The sequence below is a fragment of the Sebastes fasciatus genome, chromosome 21, assembly GCF_043250625.1.
Source record: "Sebastes fasciatus isolate fSebFas1 chromosome 21, fSebFas1.pri, whole genome shotgun sequence".
Classification (NCBI taxonomy): domain Eukaryota; kingdom Metazoa; phylum Chordata; class Actinopteri; order Perciformes; family Sebastidae; genus Sebastes; species Sebastes fasciatus.
The window spans coordinates 25,384,651-25,400,638 of NC_133815.1; the positions used below are offsets into that span (position 1 = coordinate 25,384,651).

Genomic DNA, 15,988 nt, shown 5'->3' on the forward strand with positions numbered 1-15,988 from the left:
TTTAATTTTAATTTTTTTTTTCCTGATGACTTAATATCATTGTTTTCTGTTTCTGTTTTAATTAGTGCTTTTTTAAATAATGTTAAATACCAATGTATTGGGGTCTTAGGGACCCCAGTCAAAGCAACCTACTGCAGCCTATGCCGTTTTTTTAGATAAAATGTTTGCCATGGGTACTAATTTAAAGTAAGACCAACACAGATGCAGCAGACAGATTTTCTCATGTGATGTCTATTTTTATTTTAAAAAATATGCAAATTCTCTTGAGTGTCTTATTTGCACCTGGGTGAGAATAGTCACATGGCAGCTATCCGGCTTTTTACATGCTACGCAATTTAACAATGGTTAGCTAGCCGAAGGGTTTTCTGCCAGAAAGACCAGGGTTTGACTCCCATTAAAAGTCTCTTTCTACACTTAGTTGACTTATTATTATTATTATTATTATTATTATTGGTTAGGTTTAGGCAACAAAACTACTTGGTTAGGTTGAGGAAAAACATGTATACAGTACATATACACATACAGTATCTAGTTTGCCCGGGTCAGGTGCAAATAGCATTGTTGGCTACTGACACCTGGTTACTAAAAGCATCTGCCTGTTTTTTTTCTTCAAATGACATTAATTAATAACTAATAATGCTTTGAGAAGAAAGAAGTTAACATTTTGTTATGATTGGTTCTTCCAGTAGTTTATTCTTAGGCTCCCCAGTGGTCTGTATGTTAAATATGTTGGTAGGATGAGGATTAAGCATAATCATTTGTATTATTACTCCAGGCATTTGTAAAATTGATTTGAAATCCATTTTTTTTAATCAAATGCTCGAACTTATTGTATTAACGTCTAATTTGTAGGCACAAAAATAAATTGAGATTTACAATGTTTCATGTTGCAAAGCCACATTTATTTTTAAATGTAGATGTAAATAGTTGTACCCTGTAAACATGAACATTTAGCTCACAACTCATGCATATGTAACCATGCAGGTACGTTTGTACGATAATCTCAGAGATTTATTTGTAGTTATAGACTGTCCTGTCATTAATATTTAGTTATTCTACTCACCACTCAAGTAATCTGTTGTCTCTTGTATCAGTCCCTGGTGGACCAAGGTTTCTACCCGTTGCTTGCTCATGGGGGATTTCTTGTTGGGTCTCTTGTTGGTAAATTATAAAGTACGGTCTAGACCTGCTCTATATCAAAAGTGTCTTGAGATAATTTCTGTTATGATTTGACGCTAAGTAAAAATAAATTGAATTGACCAAATCTTCTCTGTAACATGATTTTATATGGTCAAATGTCACTGATTTCACAGTCATATATGATGGAGATGGACTGTAGAGAACATGTACTGTAGTTCTAACTCACACAGGCTTTGCCCTCTACTGGACTCTGTGGGCAATACTCTCCTCCAATCACGAGGACGTATTCGCCCACTGAGCTTTGCATAAATGTAGCCGGCCAATCAGCATGTGCCTACCTAAATATGTGTGGACCCAGAGTATATAATGAAGCGTCCACCGCTGTCAGCCATTCCTTTCTCTTCAGCGAACAGCAATTTGCCCACTGACTGCTCATCTCCACGGATGGAGTTGCCACATCTAGAACCTGTGTTAGGGGGTTTCACACCGAAACAGGAAACACATCTTTGAATTCATCAGTCGTACAGGGCTGTCATTTAATGGAAGTTTTTATTGGACTTTAATAGTTGTAACCATAGACATATATACATAGACGCCACATTGACTCCTGGAGCGTACGTCAACGTGGGCGTCATATTGGACCGGGCAACTCTCAGAAGCTGTGAATGGAAAAATGCCTGAAACTTGTTCAGCTTGGGGATGTACAAACCGTCACACGATCCAAAACAGATCTCGGGAATCATCTTTCATAAGTAAGACTGAACTATTGTTTTTGGTTTTATTTGGCCATTATTACATTCTGTTGGGAGCTAACTAACGTTAGTTAGTTGGCCACCAGAGTCAGACCGGAGAGCTATCGTTAGCTACTAGCTATCGTCAGCTGCTAGCAACATCAGGCCGTTCTGAACAGGCGTGTCCTAAACGGACACTGCACTAGTAAAGATCTAACAACCAGCAGTACATCAGGTCATCCTCATCACCACCAAAAAACTCATCGTGAGCATTTAATAGTTTGATGGCTTGAGTTTAATTTCAAATCCAGTTCCATCATTTTAAATTAAGTTTAACTACATTATGATGACACTTAATCTTTACAAAACAAAGTCAGTCAGAAAGAAACATTTTACACCAAACATTATTGTAAGGTTTTGAGGTGGTGGACACTTAGAACCAGGACGAAGGCCAGCGGGATTGAGGTGTACAACGAGCGTGGTGGAAAAGTGAGCAGCAACAGACCAACCAGGATTTTTCCAGAGCTCAGGTTTTTACTTAGACTAGTTAGAATAGTTAGCAGGCAGCTGGACAACAAAACTGTGTAACACAGGTAGCAGATTCCAGGATAGAGGTGACACTTGACCTGAATAAAGTAGCTGTAATTAAACCTCTTCTTAAAAAGCCCACTCTCGATCCTGAGGTCCTAGCCAACTATAGACCTATATCTAACCTTCCCTTTACCTCCAAAATACTTGATAAAGCAGTTGCCAGTCAGCTTTGTGACTTTCTACAGAACAATCATTTATTCGAAGATTATCAGTCAGGATTTAGAGTGCACCATAGCAGAGACAGCACTAGCGAAAACTACAAATGACCTTCTAATCGCATCGGACAAAGGACTTGTCTCTGTACTTGTCTCGCTAGATCTCAGTGCTGCTTTCAACACCATTGACCATCACATCCTATTACAAAGACTGGAACATTTAATTGGCATTAAAGGAACTGCACTAAGTTGGTTTAAGTCCTATTTATCAGATCGATCTCAGTTTGTACATGTTAACGATGAGTCCTCCATGCACGGCAAAGTTAGTCACGGAGTTCCACATGGTTCTGTACTTGGACCAATTCAATTTACCTTATATATGCTTCCCTTAGGCAATGTTATTAGAAAACACTCCATAAACGTTCATTGTTATGCAGATGATACCCAATTATATCTATCGATCAAGCCAGACGAAACAAACCAGTTAACTAAACTTCAAGCATGCCTTAAGGACATAAAAACCTGGATGACCTGCAATTTCCTGATGTTAAACTCAGACAAAACTGAAGTTATTGTACTTGGCCCTGAGCGCCTCCGAAACAAATTATCTAATGATATAGTTACTCTAGATGGCATTGCCCTGGCCTCCAGCAACACGGTAAGGAATCTGGGAGTTATCTTTGATCAGGATATGTCCTTTAACTCCCACATAAAACAAACCTCAAGGACTGCCTTCTTTCATCTACGTAACATTGCGAAGATCAGACACATCCTGTTCAAAATGATGCAGAAAAATTTGTCCGTGCATTTGTTACCTCTAGACTTGATTACTGCAATTCCTTATTATCAGGCTGCTCCAATAAGTCTCTTAAGACTCTCCAGTTGATCCAGAATGCTGCAGCACGTGTACTGACTAAAACTAGAAAAAGAGATCATATTACGCCTGTATTAGCTTCTCTACACTGGCTGCCTGTAAAATACAGAATAGAATTTAAAATCGTCCTCCTCCGCTACAAAGCGCTAAACGGCCAGGCCCCATCATATCTTAAAGAGCTCATAGTACCCTATTACCCCACCAGAGCACTGCGCTCCCAGAATGCAGCAGGGTTACTTGAGGTTCCTAGAGTCTCCAAAAGTAAAATGGGAGCGAGAGCCTTCAGCTATCAAGCTCCTCTTCTCTGGAACCAGCTCCCAGTTTCAGTCCGGGAGGCAGACACCCTCTCTACATTTAAGAGTAGGCTAAAGACTTTCCTCTTTGATAACGCTTATAGTTAAGCTGCTATAGGCATAGACTGCGGGGGGACTTCCTATGACACACTGAGCTCCCCTCTCCTTCTGTATATACTCATGTCCCACTCACTCATTGTTACTAACTTCATTCCTTCCCGGGAGTCCTTGTGCCTCCTTGTCTCGCAGGTAACCGTGGAGCGGTCTCACACCTGGAGCGAGGTCATACCTGGAGTGGGGTCACACCTGGAGCGAGGTTATACCTGGAGCAGGGGTACACTTGGAGCGGGGTTTCACCTGGATCTGGATGTCTCCGGTATTGTGGCTGCATCTGCTACCGCGTCCGGTGCCTGCTTGACACCAACTGCTACCATCATTAATTAACTACGTCTGTACAAGGGACTACCAACACTTAGTGACAAAGTGGAAGCCTGGAGAATAACACTTCTCGGTCACTGCCAAAGACATCAAGAACTCCCAGCAAGCATGCTGATGCTGCGGGAACCAACGCACGGGCATCGATCACAGGGACGTCCCACACCAACACACATGGACGTACTGAGGAGAGATGCTGGACAGTGCTGGCGAACTAGCCAGATGTATGGAGGACTGAGACAGCTGGAAGCTCCACTTGAAAGCCCGTCTGGGGACGACCCAATGACATCAATTCCGATAGTTGTATTATCACTCTTTCCATCCACCACTATTGGTTTTGTGTTATCAGTCCTACTTGTATTAGCTATTACAGCTGCTAGGCTATTGTTGTGGCTGCTTCCCTCTCTCTCTCTCTCTCTCTATCTATCTCTATCTCTCTCTCTCTCTATCTATCCCCCCAGCCGGTCTCGGCAGATGGCCGCCCGCCCTGCGCCCGGTTCTGCTCCAGGTTTCTTCCCAGTAATCGGGGAGTTGTTCCTGGCCACAGTGCGCTTGGTGGATCCTGTTGGGTCTCTAAACTATGGTGTACGGTCATAGACCTGCTCTATATATAAAGCGTCTTGAGATAACTTCTGTTGTGATTTGACGCTATACAAAAATAAATTGAATTGAATTGAATTGAATTATCATAAAGTGGGCATGTCTGTAAAGGGGAGACTCGTGGATACCCATAGAACCCATTTACATTCCCATATCTGGAGGTCAGAGGTCAGGGGACCCTTTTGGAAAATCCCAAAACATATAGAAATGTCCCTAGAGCATTAACAGAACTAAAAGTACAGATATGCAAATTAACTAGACACATTTTACAACGTCAGTAAGGCACAGCATAGGCCCTATGGATAACCTTGAAATAAATCAGTAGGCGATAGACATTAGACCATATTGTAGTCCACTCTGGTCGACAACCGTAAGTCACAAGCTCTCTATCGCAGGTCTTCATTGCGACAACACATCGGTAGTTATCCCAAGTAAATGATTATAAAATCTTGAAACCAAACCACAAGAGCTTGAAAAATAATTCACTTTTTTCCCCCAAACTTCAGTGAATCACCTTCAGAGTGAAAGTCCACACAGGCTTCAACGATGGAATTTCTCATTTAAAGATAACATTAGTAATATAAGTCTCTAAAACAGCCAGCTATTATAGACATCCATCATCACACTCCACAGTTTCTTTCTTTTGCTTCAGCTTAAGTTCAGCTTTCTGGAAAGGAATGGATCCACCTTACGCAGAGCATCGATCAGAACTGAGCTGGCTTCAGTTCCCTTTGATCGTACCATGTCGATCAGTTGACGTGCTTTATCTGCCCTGTCTTTTGTTCTGATCAACTGCATTTCACCATCGTTTATAACGTGATAGTGAAGGAGTATATCCAGAAGCTTGTTCAGATTAGGATCAGACATACTCTCTACTAAATACAATCGAACAGACATCAGCATCTCCTCTGCAGGGACGCTGTCCTCTGGTGGGGCGTTGTCCTTTGCTGGGACGCTGTCTTCTGGTGTGACGCTGCCCCCTGTTGGGACGCTGTCCTCTGCTGGGACGCTGTCCTCTGCTGGGACGCTGTCCTCTGCTGGGAAATTCCTCTGAGGAATTTCCCTTCTTAGATCTGGGAGATAACCAGGGAAAAGACTTTTGTTTAAAAACCAACAATCACCTTTAAAGAGCAATTCAACTGAAATGAAAGTTCATGTTTTTGTACAGCAACATGTCTGCTCTGTAAATCAGTTCTTCTGTGTTCAAAATCAGAAACCAAAAGGGAAACATTCATATTTTATATTTTTGGGTTTCATAATTCTTCTCTGTGGTGAGTGCATGTTCTCCCCGTGTTGGCGTGGGTTTTCTCCGGCTTCCTCCCTCAGTTCAGAGACATGTACTGGAGGTTAGGTTAAATGACGACTCTAAATTGCCTGTAGGTGTGAATGTGAGTGTGCATGGCTGTCTGTCTGTGTGTGTGTGTGTCTGTGTGTGTCAGTCCTGTGATTGACTGGCAACCTGTCCAGGTGTTCCCCGCAAATAACAGCTGGGATGGGATCCAGCCCCGCCGCGGCCCTCTAAGGATAAGCCGTCACAGGTAATGGATGGATGGTTTCATGAAGGAGCTCTCTAATAATCAGTCGGTATACCGCTAGTTCTATTTACATAGATGAAGAACTTGTTTCCTTAAGCTAGGGACACACTGACCCGACATCAGAGAACTAGCGGTGATGAAGGCCGCCTGTTGCGTCGCCTCATGTCGCCTTTGTTTTGGCCGACAAGTCGCACTCGAACACACCGCAAAGACTACAGCCGACAGTCAGTTAGCACGTACGTTATGCTCCTGGTGAGAGGAGATAACTCTCCACACCAGCAGTCGGCAGTAGTCTGTATTCATCATTCTAAAAGGGAAACAGCCAATCACAGTAACTGGTCTTCCATTGTTGCTACAACACTAGTTGACATATAACAATAGTTTTTATTGGTCTGAGGTTGCTAATATGGGCAGGGCATAGTGTTACATGAAGCATGTCAGAGAAATTGTATGGTAAGTGATGCCTAACATAATGTCACTCATCACTATTAAGGATGATAAAGCAATTATAACTTAGCATACAAACAAAGCAAAATGTTATGAGCAATGTTTTGACAGGTTCTTTCAAATAAAAAGTTGAAATAAAAAGAAAAAGAAGATTTTTGCGGGAAAAAAAAGTAGTTTCAGGTACCGGCCCATTTTAGCTTAACCATGTCAGCTAATTTGGGCCCATTTTACCTGAACAGCTAGCCCATTTTACCTGAACAGCTGGCCCATTTTACATGAACAGCTGGCTCATTTTACATGACAGCTGGCCCATTTTACATGAACTGCTGGCCCATTTTACCTGAACATTGTGTCGTAGCTCAAGAGGGAATTTGCTGATACTGAAATGCTGATGTTGAAACCCTCATAATTCCAAAACAATTTAAATTTTTCAAATTTTTTTAACAAATAAATATTTGCGAGACGAATGCCAATTTATAAAAATATCAATAGATCTCATGCATAGCTTATTTGATGGTCTTATGAATAATTTACTAAAAAGTGTCCCATTTTACCTGACTCCACCCTAGTCGATACCAATACCAGCAAAGAGGTATCAAATATTGATGAATATTTTTCAAATAGACGTGATCTTAACGGCTGGAACAAAAATGGAATTGAGTAACAGTTTTGTTGTACAATGAGGACATGCTCATTTTAAGCTCAGATGTGAATGTACAATAGTTTGATGAATGAGGGAAATTGTTTCAATACTCACATTTGTGACCGTGTCCGTCAGCTCTGATGGACTCATCTATGTCGGTCCTGTAGAGATCAACACAGTCCCAAAAGTTATAGAACAAGTTTAGAATAATTGTCAGTTCTTTGAATTAGCATCAATCTATCAGAATTAAATGCTTATCATCATATCTGCACCACAAAGACTACAACTGACTGCTGACAATCATGTTCTGTACCTATATTAAAGGCAATAACTAGTAATTAGTCAAAAAACAGTACTTTAAAACAGTACTTTTCTATAACCCCTGAGATTTAAATAGCATATTTTTTATCAGTATCTGCTATATTAAGCTCCTGCAGTACTGGCATAATGTCAAAATCAGCAAAGTCTAGGAAGGGCGATGTCGAAGCTCCGAATATGTGTGGTAGCGTTAGTTCATGCTTGGCGGACATTGCTGGCCTGCTAGAGGAGCACAGAGCTAGCATCTCCGTTGATTTTAAAACAGTCTTCGCGGCCCTCGAGGTGAAGCTGAACAACACCCAGGCTGCGGTAATCGAGCACGGTCAAAGTATTGACTCTCTGGAGTCGACTGCTGATCTTCAAGATCAGCGAATCCAAGCGCTGGAGGAGTGATGCACGGCCCTAGCCGATAGCAACGCCAAGCTCATTGCTAAGACCGCAGACCTGGAAGGTCGGAGCCGTAGAAATAGTCCACATTGTTGGTCTCCCGGAGTCTATCGAGGGGCCCCGACCTACGAACTTCTTCTCAGAACTCCTGGTTGAATTGCTTGGCAACCAGGTTCTTCAATCTCGTGCGCACAGGTCACTTGTAGCTAAGCCTCAGACGGGGTCGAGGCCTCGGCCTGTAATTATTCGGCTTCACCGTTACCAAACCAAGGACCTAATTGTCCGCAAAGCACGTAAGAGGCGAGGCCACCTCCAGTACCGTGGGACACCCGTTCAGATTTTCAAAGACTACACCCTGGAGGTTCTGGAGCAGCGTTCAAAGTACCGAGAGGTCATGGCTAAGTTGTACAACTTATGCCTCAGACCGGCACTTCTGTTTCCAGCTCGCCTGCAGATCACGCTGGAAAGCGAAGCTAAGAAGAGTTTCCCTTCAGCTGAGGAGGCTGCGGCCTTCGCGGCTAATTACCGACAGGAGCCGGTGGTCGGCTAGCATAGCCGCTGTGCTGGGCTAGCTGTTTGTGCACTGCCTTGTTTTCGTGCTCTCTGAAGTACTCATGGATCCAACAAGAGCTCAATGAACCACCGTATTGTGAGTACACATGTCTGGGTGTTCTACTCGGCTAGGGCCGACACGACAGGACACAAGTTTTTCATATGAGAACCTTGTTTTAAAACACTGATTCCTTTACAGTTGTACTGCTGTACTATACTTTTTGCCAATACAAATTTGTAACATTAGTCTAGATCCAAAACAAAGAAAACACAACTAACTACACTTTTCAATCTACTGTAAATTCACATTGTAACTGACTCAAAAATGTTGCTTTGCATTATAAACTTAAGCTTTTTATTGTTTGTGGAAGAATGAAAGAATGCAGAAAAGGAACCCCGGAACCCCAAACTGCTCCCCGGGCACTGTATAGCAGCTGCCCACTGCCCCTAATACTAGGATGGGGTAAATGCAGAAGGTAATTTCACTGTGTGCTGTGCTGATTACAATGTACTGTGTGACAATAACAATAACACATTTACAGATGAAAAAGAGGAGAAACTGCACTCAGTGGGAAAAATCACTGATTTCTTGTGCTAGGTGAAGCTTCCTCTGCAGTCTCACAAAACAGTGCAGAAACGCTCGATTCCCAGTAGAAATACCTTGAATCCCAGTATAAGTACCTCTGGTAATTTGGCTGTGAGGGTTCTCATCCTTGTTGCTGCACTAGCAACTCTTAAGCTTTGTTTGCACGCTACGAGCATACACAGAGGCGTTTACGCTCAGCGCGTTGTTCGTTGTAGTATGCTCTGAAACGCCAGGAGGCGTACAAACAAAATATCAACTGGATGATCAAGAAGTCAGCGAGTGGGACCGGAGAGGAAAAGTATGTTGCCTGGCAACGGTAGTAAACACTGACGTACGTACCGCCAAATATTGCGTTTGTGTACCGTAATTATTACTGTCGCTGACCTCCAGGTCTAAATTACTTCCTGTCTCTCGGTGCTTCTCCTCGGGTCGCCACTCTTTACATCAGACCTTTTTTAACTTTAACAAAACGATCTCTCAGATTGTTTCACAGCCTGCAGCGGAAAACCTCTTCTTTCCCCAGTGTGTTGAGTATTTATCTCCAAGTATTTTATGTTATGTGGCTGTCCCTGTGGTCATGTGGCTGTCCCTGTGGTCTCTCAGTGAACAGTTGTAGAGATGTCTGCACAGGCGAAGCTGCTTGGCTAGTCTTCCCTCAAAGACTAGCCAAGCCCCATGTCCCATGTTAAAATGAAAAGGTGCAGCGCGTGCAGTCGGCACATATTTACAAACATTCAGAGGTGCACCACAAACCCCCATGGCAACTTGCTGAGCCTTTCGCCCGCCACGCGAAAGCCGTGATGACGTAATTTTCTGGCGAACGCACCTCGTGCCGGCTTCACTAGGGCAAACATAAACCAGGCTTTACTGGTTGGTTGGGGTGCCCACACAGTGGAGCTGAAGGGATAACCCACGGGAGTAACACATTGACTGTTGAGTTTTTAGTGCAATACTGATGGAACCAGCACGGACCGACTCCGACCCTCTACTGACCTCAGAGTCTCCAGTCTACAGTTTGGACTCTTCATAAGATCAGACAGCTGCTTCACTTCTGAATCCTTCAGCTTGTTGTCTCTCAGATCCAGCTCTCTCAGACGGGAGGGGTTGGACTTCAGAGCTGAAGCCAGAGAATCACAGCTGATCTTTGACAACCTGCAGCCCCTCAATCTGAATAAAGAATAAATGATGAAGATAAAAATCACTTTATAATCCAATCAGATGTTCAGATTTTAAATGTGTAGCTCAACATTACTATGTCCTAATCAATGAGCCTTCCCCTAAAATGAGTAGAGTGACTTTGTCATTGTGTTATTGTGGATCATCATAATGTCAGCCTTCTACAGACATCATCCAGATGTCAACACAACATTCATACACCTATTCATGTCAACACACATCAATAACATGCTGCTGATCTTGGTGTTCATCTATGTGTGTGTGCTGAAGGATCAATATCAATGATCAGACATTATTTGTGGAACATGTTGAAACAATCAGAAACCAGAGAAATATTTCTGCTTCTTTAACTAAACTTGATCAATTTAAAACAAATATTAGTTCAGAGGATCTTCTGTATCCAGATGTGACCATTTACCAACAATGATAAACATTCATTTACTTTAACAACTAACAGTGGACATTTTCTACACTTTCTTTAAGAAACGCAAGTCTTATGTGACTGCAGACTGAATTTAGTTAAAAAAAACATGAAAATATGAAGAAAAGGACATTAACAACTTTATGGATGTAAGTTATGTTTGTACATAAATTAGGTTCAATTGTTAATTAAACATATAAGATCTATAAAAGTAACAGAGAGTTAGTGAACTGACCTCAGAGTCTCCAGTCTACAGTGTAGACTCTTCAGAAAACCACACAGGGGTTTCACTCCTGAATCCTGCAGCTTGTCGTTTCCACTCAGATCCAGCACTCTCAGATGGGAGGGGTTGGACTTCAGAGCTGAGGACTTCAGAGCTGAGGCCAGAGAAGCACAACTGATCTTTGACAACCAGCAGTTCCTCAATCTGAATAAAGAATGAATGATGAAGATAAAAAATAAATTTATAATCCAATGAGATGTGTTCAGCTCAACATTACTTATTATACTATTTTGCGCACCAAAACAAAAAACTCCAACTGCACAAAAAATGGACAATTTACAGGTGACAATATATTTTTCTCTTCTAGTCCTGCTAGCGGGTGACATATAGCTTAACCCAGGTCCACACGCCACTGGCCTTTTGCACAGCCAAAACGGCATTTCCACAGGAAAGCTTTTCGACTACGGGCCAGGGCTATCAGAGCTAGCTGGTGCCGGTAAGCTGACAGAGGCGCCCGCTGCTGAGCTGACAAGCCGTCTTCGAGATGAACGGACCGGGCCGGAGTTTGCCTATCTGACTACGTTAAATGGCAGTAGGGTCCTGAAGACCGGCAGCCTGACAGGTACACTTGCTGATGAAGTGACGGACCACCCTTGACATCAACGGGCAGGACCGGGGCTTGCCGAGCCGACGGAATTGGGCATCGGCATGGTCCAGGTGGCCGGTGCGAGGGCTGGATCGCCTGCTGCCGACCTGACGGTTCATCCCCGAGACGACCGGACCCAGCTCGTTGATTCGATCACACCGCCTTTCAGTGTGGAGGCGGTAGTGGAGGCCGGACTGGTGTGTGACTGCAAACCATGCTGCAAACCAGTGTTTGGAGTAAAAGCGGTGGACGCCAAGGCAGCCTGCCAAAACGCAACTGACAGCGCCTGCTGTAAGCTATCAAAGAAAGCCTCCGCAAACGTAAGAGCACTTCAAGCACATGCACTGATTAAACAGAGACGGAACCTATTTTTTAAAACTGTTAACCACGCCAAAGTAGTTTGGGATTCAACTGTAAAACCTAAAGGCATTTTCGGGGAGCATTTAAACATCAGCAGTCTCGTTCCCAAATGTGACAAGATCAGAACTCTGCTAACCGGCTCCAACCTCAACTTTCTGTTTCTTAGGCCCTGTTCACACCTGGTATTAACATGCGTCCTCAGTGATCCGATCACAAGTGGACAGCTCTAAGTACAGGTGTGACCACACTCAAGGCGCATTGAGGACGCATTGAGATCAGATCTTTCAGACCACATTCAGAGGTGGTCTGGGCCACATATGACCACATTCTTTTAGCAGTGTGTACGGAATGTGTCCTGGCCACATTAAGGACCGCCTACTCATCTGATGTCCAGCTGTGATCCGTAGGATCACCGCGCCCCTCAGGTGAATAAACAGGCAGACACGGGCGCTTGTCAGCATGGAAACGGCCTCTGTGCTCTACTGTATGTAGACTAGGCACGCAAAGTGCATTATTATCGTACTGTCGGAGATGTGTCGGTGTTTTTGTTCCGCTGCTTTGCGCGGAGCTGACGCCCGCCCGCCTGTTCTCTGTCCTCCCCGGCTCTCTGGAGCGCTGTACCCCGCTGTTGTCTGGCAAAAGCAGCAGTGCCGGCACTGGCGGCGCGGAGGTCCCCTGGGACCGCAGGTACAATAACCTTTTATTTTGATGTTAATACAATGTACCTGAATTAATGAATATGTAGGATATTACTACTGACATTCAGGTAATATTACGTCACAACGGCTGCTGTGTTAGCCGTGTGTTTACTACGTGTTTATTTGCCTATGGGGAGCGGTGAAGTGAGATCAGATTACAAGTGGCCACTGAAGACGCATGTGGAGACGCATGTTAATACCAGGTGTGAACAGGGCCTTAGTGAAACATGGTTGCATGGTAACATTTGAACCAGTATTATTGGTGTTCCTGGATATAAGTGTTTTATAAATGATAGAGCTGTAGGTAGAGGAGGGAGCGTGTTGATATATACCAAAGACTCATTCAAGTCTAAACAGGTGTCACTATGTGACAATATAACAATTGAATGTTTGTGTATAAATGTTTCACTGTCCCCACGTATGGAATTTAATATTCTGGTAGTGTATAACCCCCCATCAGGTTGTGCTATAAGGCTTTATGAGAGTATGGAAGAATTGTTTAAGAGCTTTAACCGCAATTGTGACGAACTTATCCTTGGAGACTTTAATATAAATTGGTCGGACAAACACTGTAGAAAAAAACTTAAAGACCTGACATCAAAATTTTACTTCCATGGGCCTACTCGCCTAACCAGAAATACTCAAACACAAATAGATTTAGCGGTGTTCCTGGACTTAAACAAGGCATTTGACACCGTAAGTCACAACATTTTAATGTCAAAACTCTTAATGTTCAATTTCTCAAAACAGTCACTGTCATGGTTTGACTCCTATTTAAAGGATCGTGAACAGTGTGTTGTGATTAATAACATCAATTCTGTCTTTTACAAAATTTAAACCAGAATCCCCCAAGTCTTGAGCTCCATCCTTTTCAGTTTGTATATTAATGACCTTCCAGATATATGCTCTGGAAAATGAACTTTGTTTTCTGAGACCTATGTCTCAGAAAACAAAGTTCATTTGTTTTTCTATTAAGAAGCTACCTTCAACAGAATCCTTGCATGTGAGAATTAAAGGTGAGCACACTGAACAAGTAACAAAGGTGACGTATTTAGGGATAATTTTAGATTCTCAGTTAAACTTTAAAAGTCATGCTAAAAAGATTTGTAAAACGATAAAGGCTGTTTTAGGATGATAAGAAATTGCTTGACATTTGACTGTTCTTTGCGGTTTCTAAATTCAATGATTTTCTCACATCTGTCCTGTGGTTTGGCTGCCTGGTCCCAGGCCAACCAGTCTGTAGTAAAATCCATAGTGTCTTTACAACAGGGCCTTGGAAATCTTGGACAAAAAGCAAATAAGGTATCATCATTGATGCATTTTGAGTAAATACAAGATGTTAAGTTTTGCAAACTTTATTGGTTTTCATTATGTAAAGCTTGTGTTTAAATGTTTGAACGGACTTGCTCCTCTGCCTCTCTGTATATACACCATGAGACTACAGAGCTGTAGCAGATCCACCAGAGCAGCTTCAAGTGGTAATTGTAAAGTTCCATTCTGCAAAACATCTTTTGCTCAGACAGCTTTTTCTGTGAAAGGACAAAGTCTTGGAACTCGCTACTAGGGCTGGGGCGATTCGTCGACGCACGTTACGTAAATACGTCGATTTACGTAACGTGCGTCGACGCATCGGATGACGTAATGAAAATGCGCTGCGCCAGGTCCGAGCATGGATTCTGTTTCCCCCAGAGCGCAAGAAGCGTAAAAAAAAACTCTCCCACGTTCATCAAAGGTGTGGGAATACTTCAAACAGAGACCCAACAATGCCGTGCTCTGTAAGTTGTGCAGGATGGAGATAGCGTACTACAGCAGTACAAGTGCAATGCACAAGCAGCTGACAAGAAGGCATCCCAGAGCGCTGCGTGAAGAAGACAGCAACAAGACACCGCTGTAAGTTCTGTTGACTTTTTCCCCACCGGGCATGATCTATTAAGATTGTAAAAGCGCGGGTGTGTTTCTGTTAGCAGCAGTCATTTAAAGTTTGTTTTTAAAATGTTTCTTCATTACCACCATGTTAAAAGTATTTTATGGACCACTGTTATAGTACCGTAACGTAACGTTACACCACGCGTCATCTAATGTTGTTTTTTCTGCCGTTATATATTTTCTGTTTACTTCAACGGCGATGTACAAGTGAGAAAATGGCTTAAAGTAACATTAAATATTGTTCTACAGTCTGTGACTGTTAGTCTGTAAATAGTTTCAATTATTTCTCTCGTGCTCCACACTGATGCAAAAGTACATTTGCTAGTGTTTATCTTAACTGCATATTATTACAGTGATGAAATAAATCCATGTCTAAACCATTTTAAGTTTTAAGTTAAGTACTTAAGTAAAAATACTGATGAGTATTATTATTATTATTATTATTATTAGCCTAATGTCATAACACAACAGTGCTGTGGAAATTAGACCTGTTTTAAAATGTGCCACTATTATCATTATTCTAATAGCTTTCTGTGTCTCTTTTTCAGGATAAGACAAAGCAGTGTGGAGGACTTTTTCCACAAAAAGAACATTGCACTTTATTCCTTTTACATGAATTTACAATACAAGCTCTTGTTTTATTTTCTTTTTGGAGAAATTAATGTTGGACTGAAAACAGATTACCAGTAAAGACTGGGATATTTTTTGTTGTGAAATAATGCCATAATAATATTCTTGCTTTATGTATATGTTTATAAGAGAAGATATTTGAATAAAGTATTGAAATAATAATGAGTCAAGTTTTTGATATTTATTTATAAAAGTTGAATAATTGATGAATTAATCGTTAGATTAATCGACTAATCGAAAAAATAATCGTTAAAAAAATAATCGTTAGGTGCATCGCTACTCGCTACCTGATCTCTTAAAATTTGCTGCAAACTTTCCCACCTTTTAAGAGAGCAACCAAATCCTGTTTAATTCAGCAACAAACCTGTACTCATGTCTAGTTTTTAAATGTGTGCTTTGTATTTATTTATTTTTCCTGTACTCAGCTCTGTTTTAATCTCTTATTTTCACAAAAAGCCCTTCTAGGGACAGGTGTTGCAAATTAGCATCCACTATAAGCACTATGATACTTGCATCAGATAGCCGTTTTTAAGTTGTCTATGTACATTGTATTAATTGTATCAAATAAACCATGACATTAAATGAAATAAACATTTTGGCTGCACCGGTTGCTCCAAACAC

The 15,988-nt window shown here is 42.1% G+C and overlaps 1 protein-coding gene across 1 annotated transcript in view; it reads right to left on the reverse strand.

The window, feature by feature from the left end:
• Positions 1-26: 26 nt before the first annotated feature.
• LOC141759718 (uncharacterized) overlaps positions 27-15,988 on the reverse strand; it is a 111,621-nt gene continuing 95,659 nt past the window's right edge. The window contains exons 17-20 of the mRNA XM_074622021.1: positions 11,120-11,311; positions 10,281-10,454; positions 7,559-7,605; positions 27-5,892 (exon numbers count right to left, since the gene is read on the reverse strand). Coding sequence (XP_074478122.1) covers positions 5,468-5,892; positions 7,559-7,605; positions 10,281-10,454; positions 11,120-11,311 — 838 coding nt within the window. The 3' untranslated portion in view covers positions 27-5,467. The remainder of the gene's footprint in view (positions 5,893-7,558; positions 7,606-10,280; positions 10,455-11,119; positions 11,312-15,988) is intronic.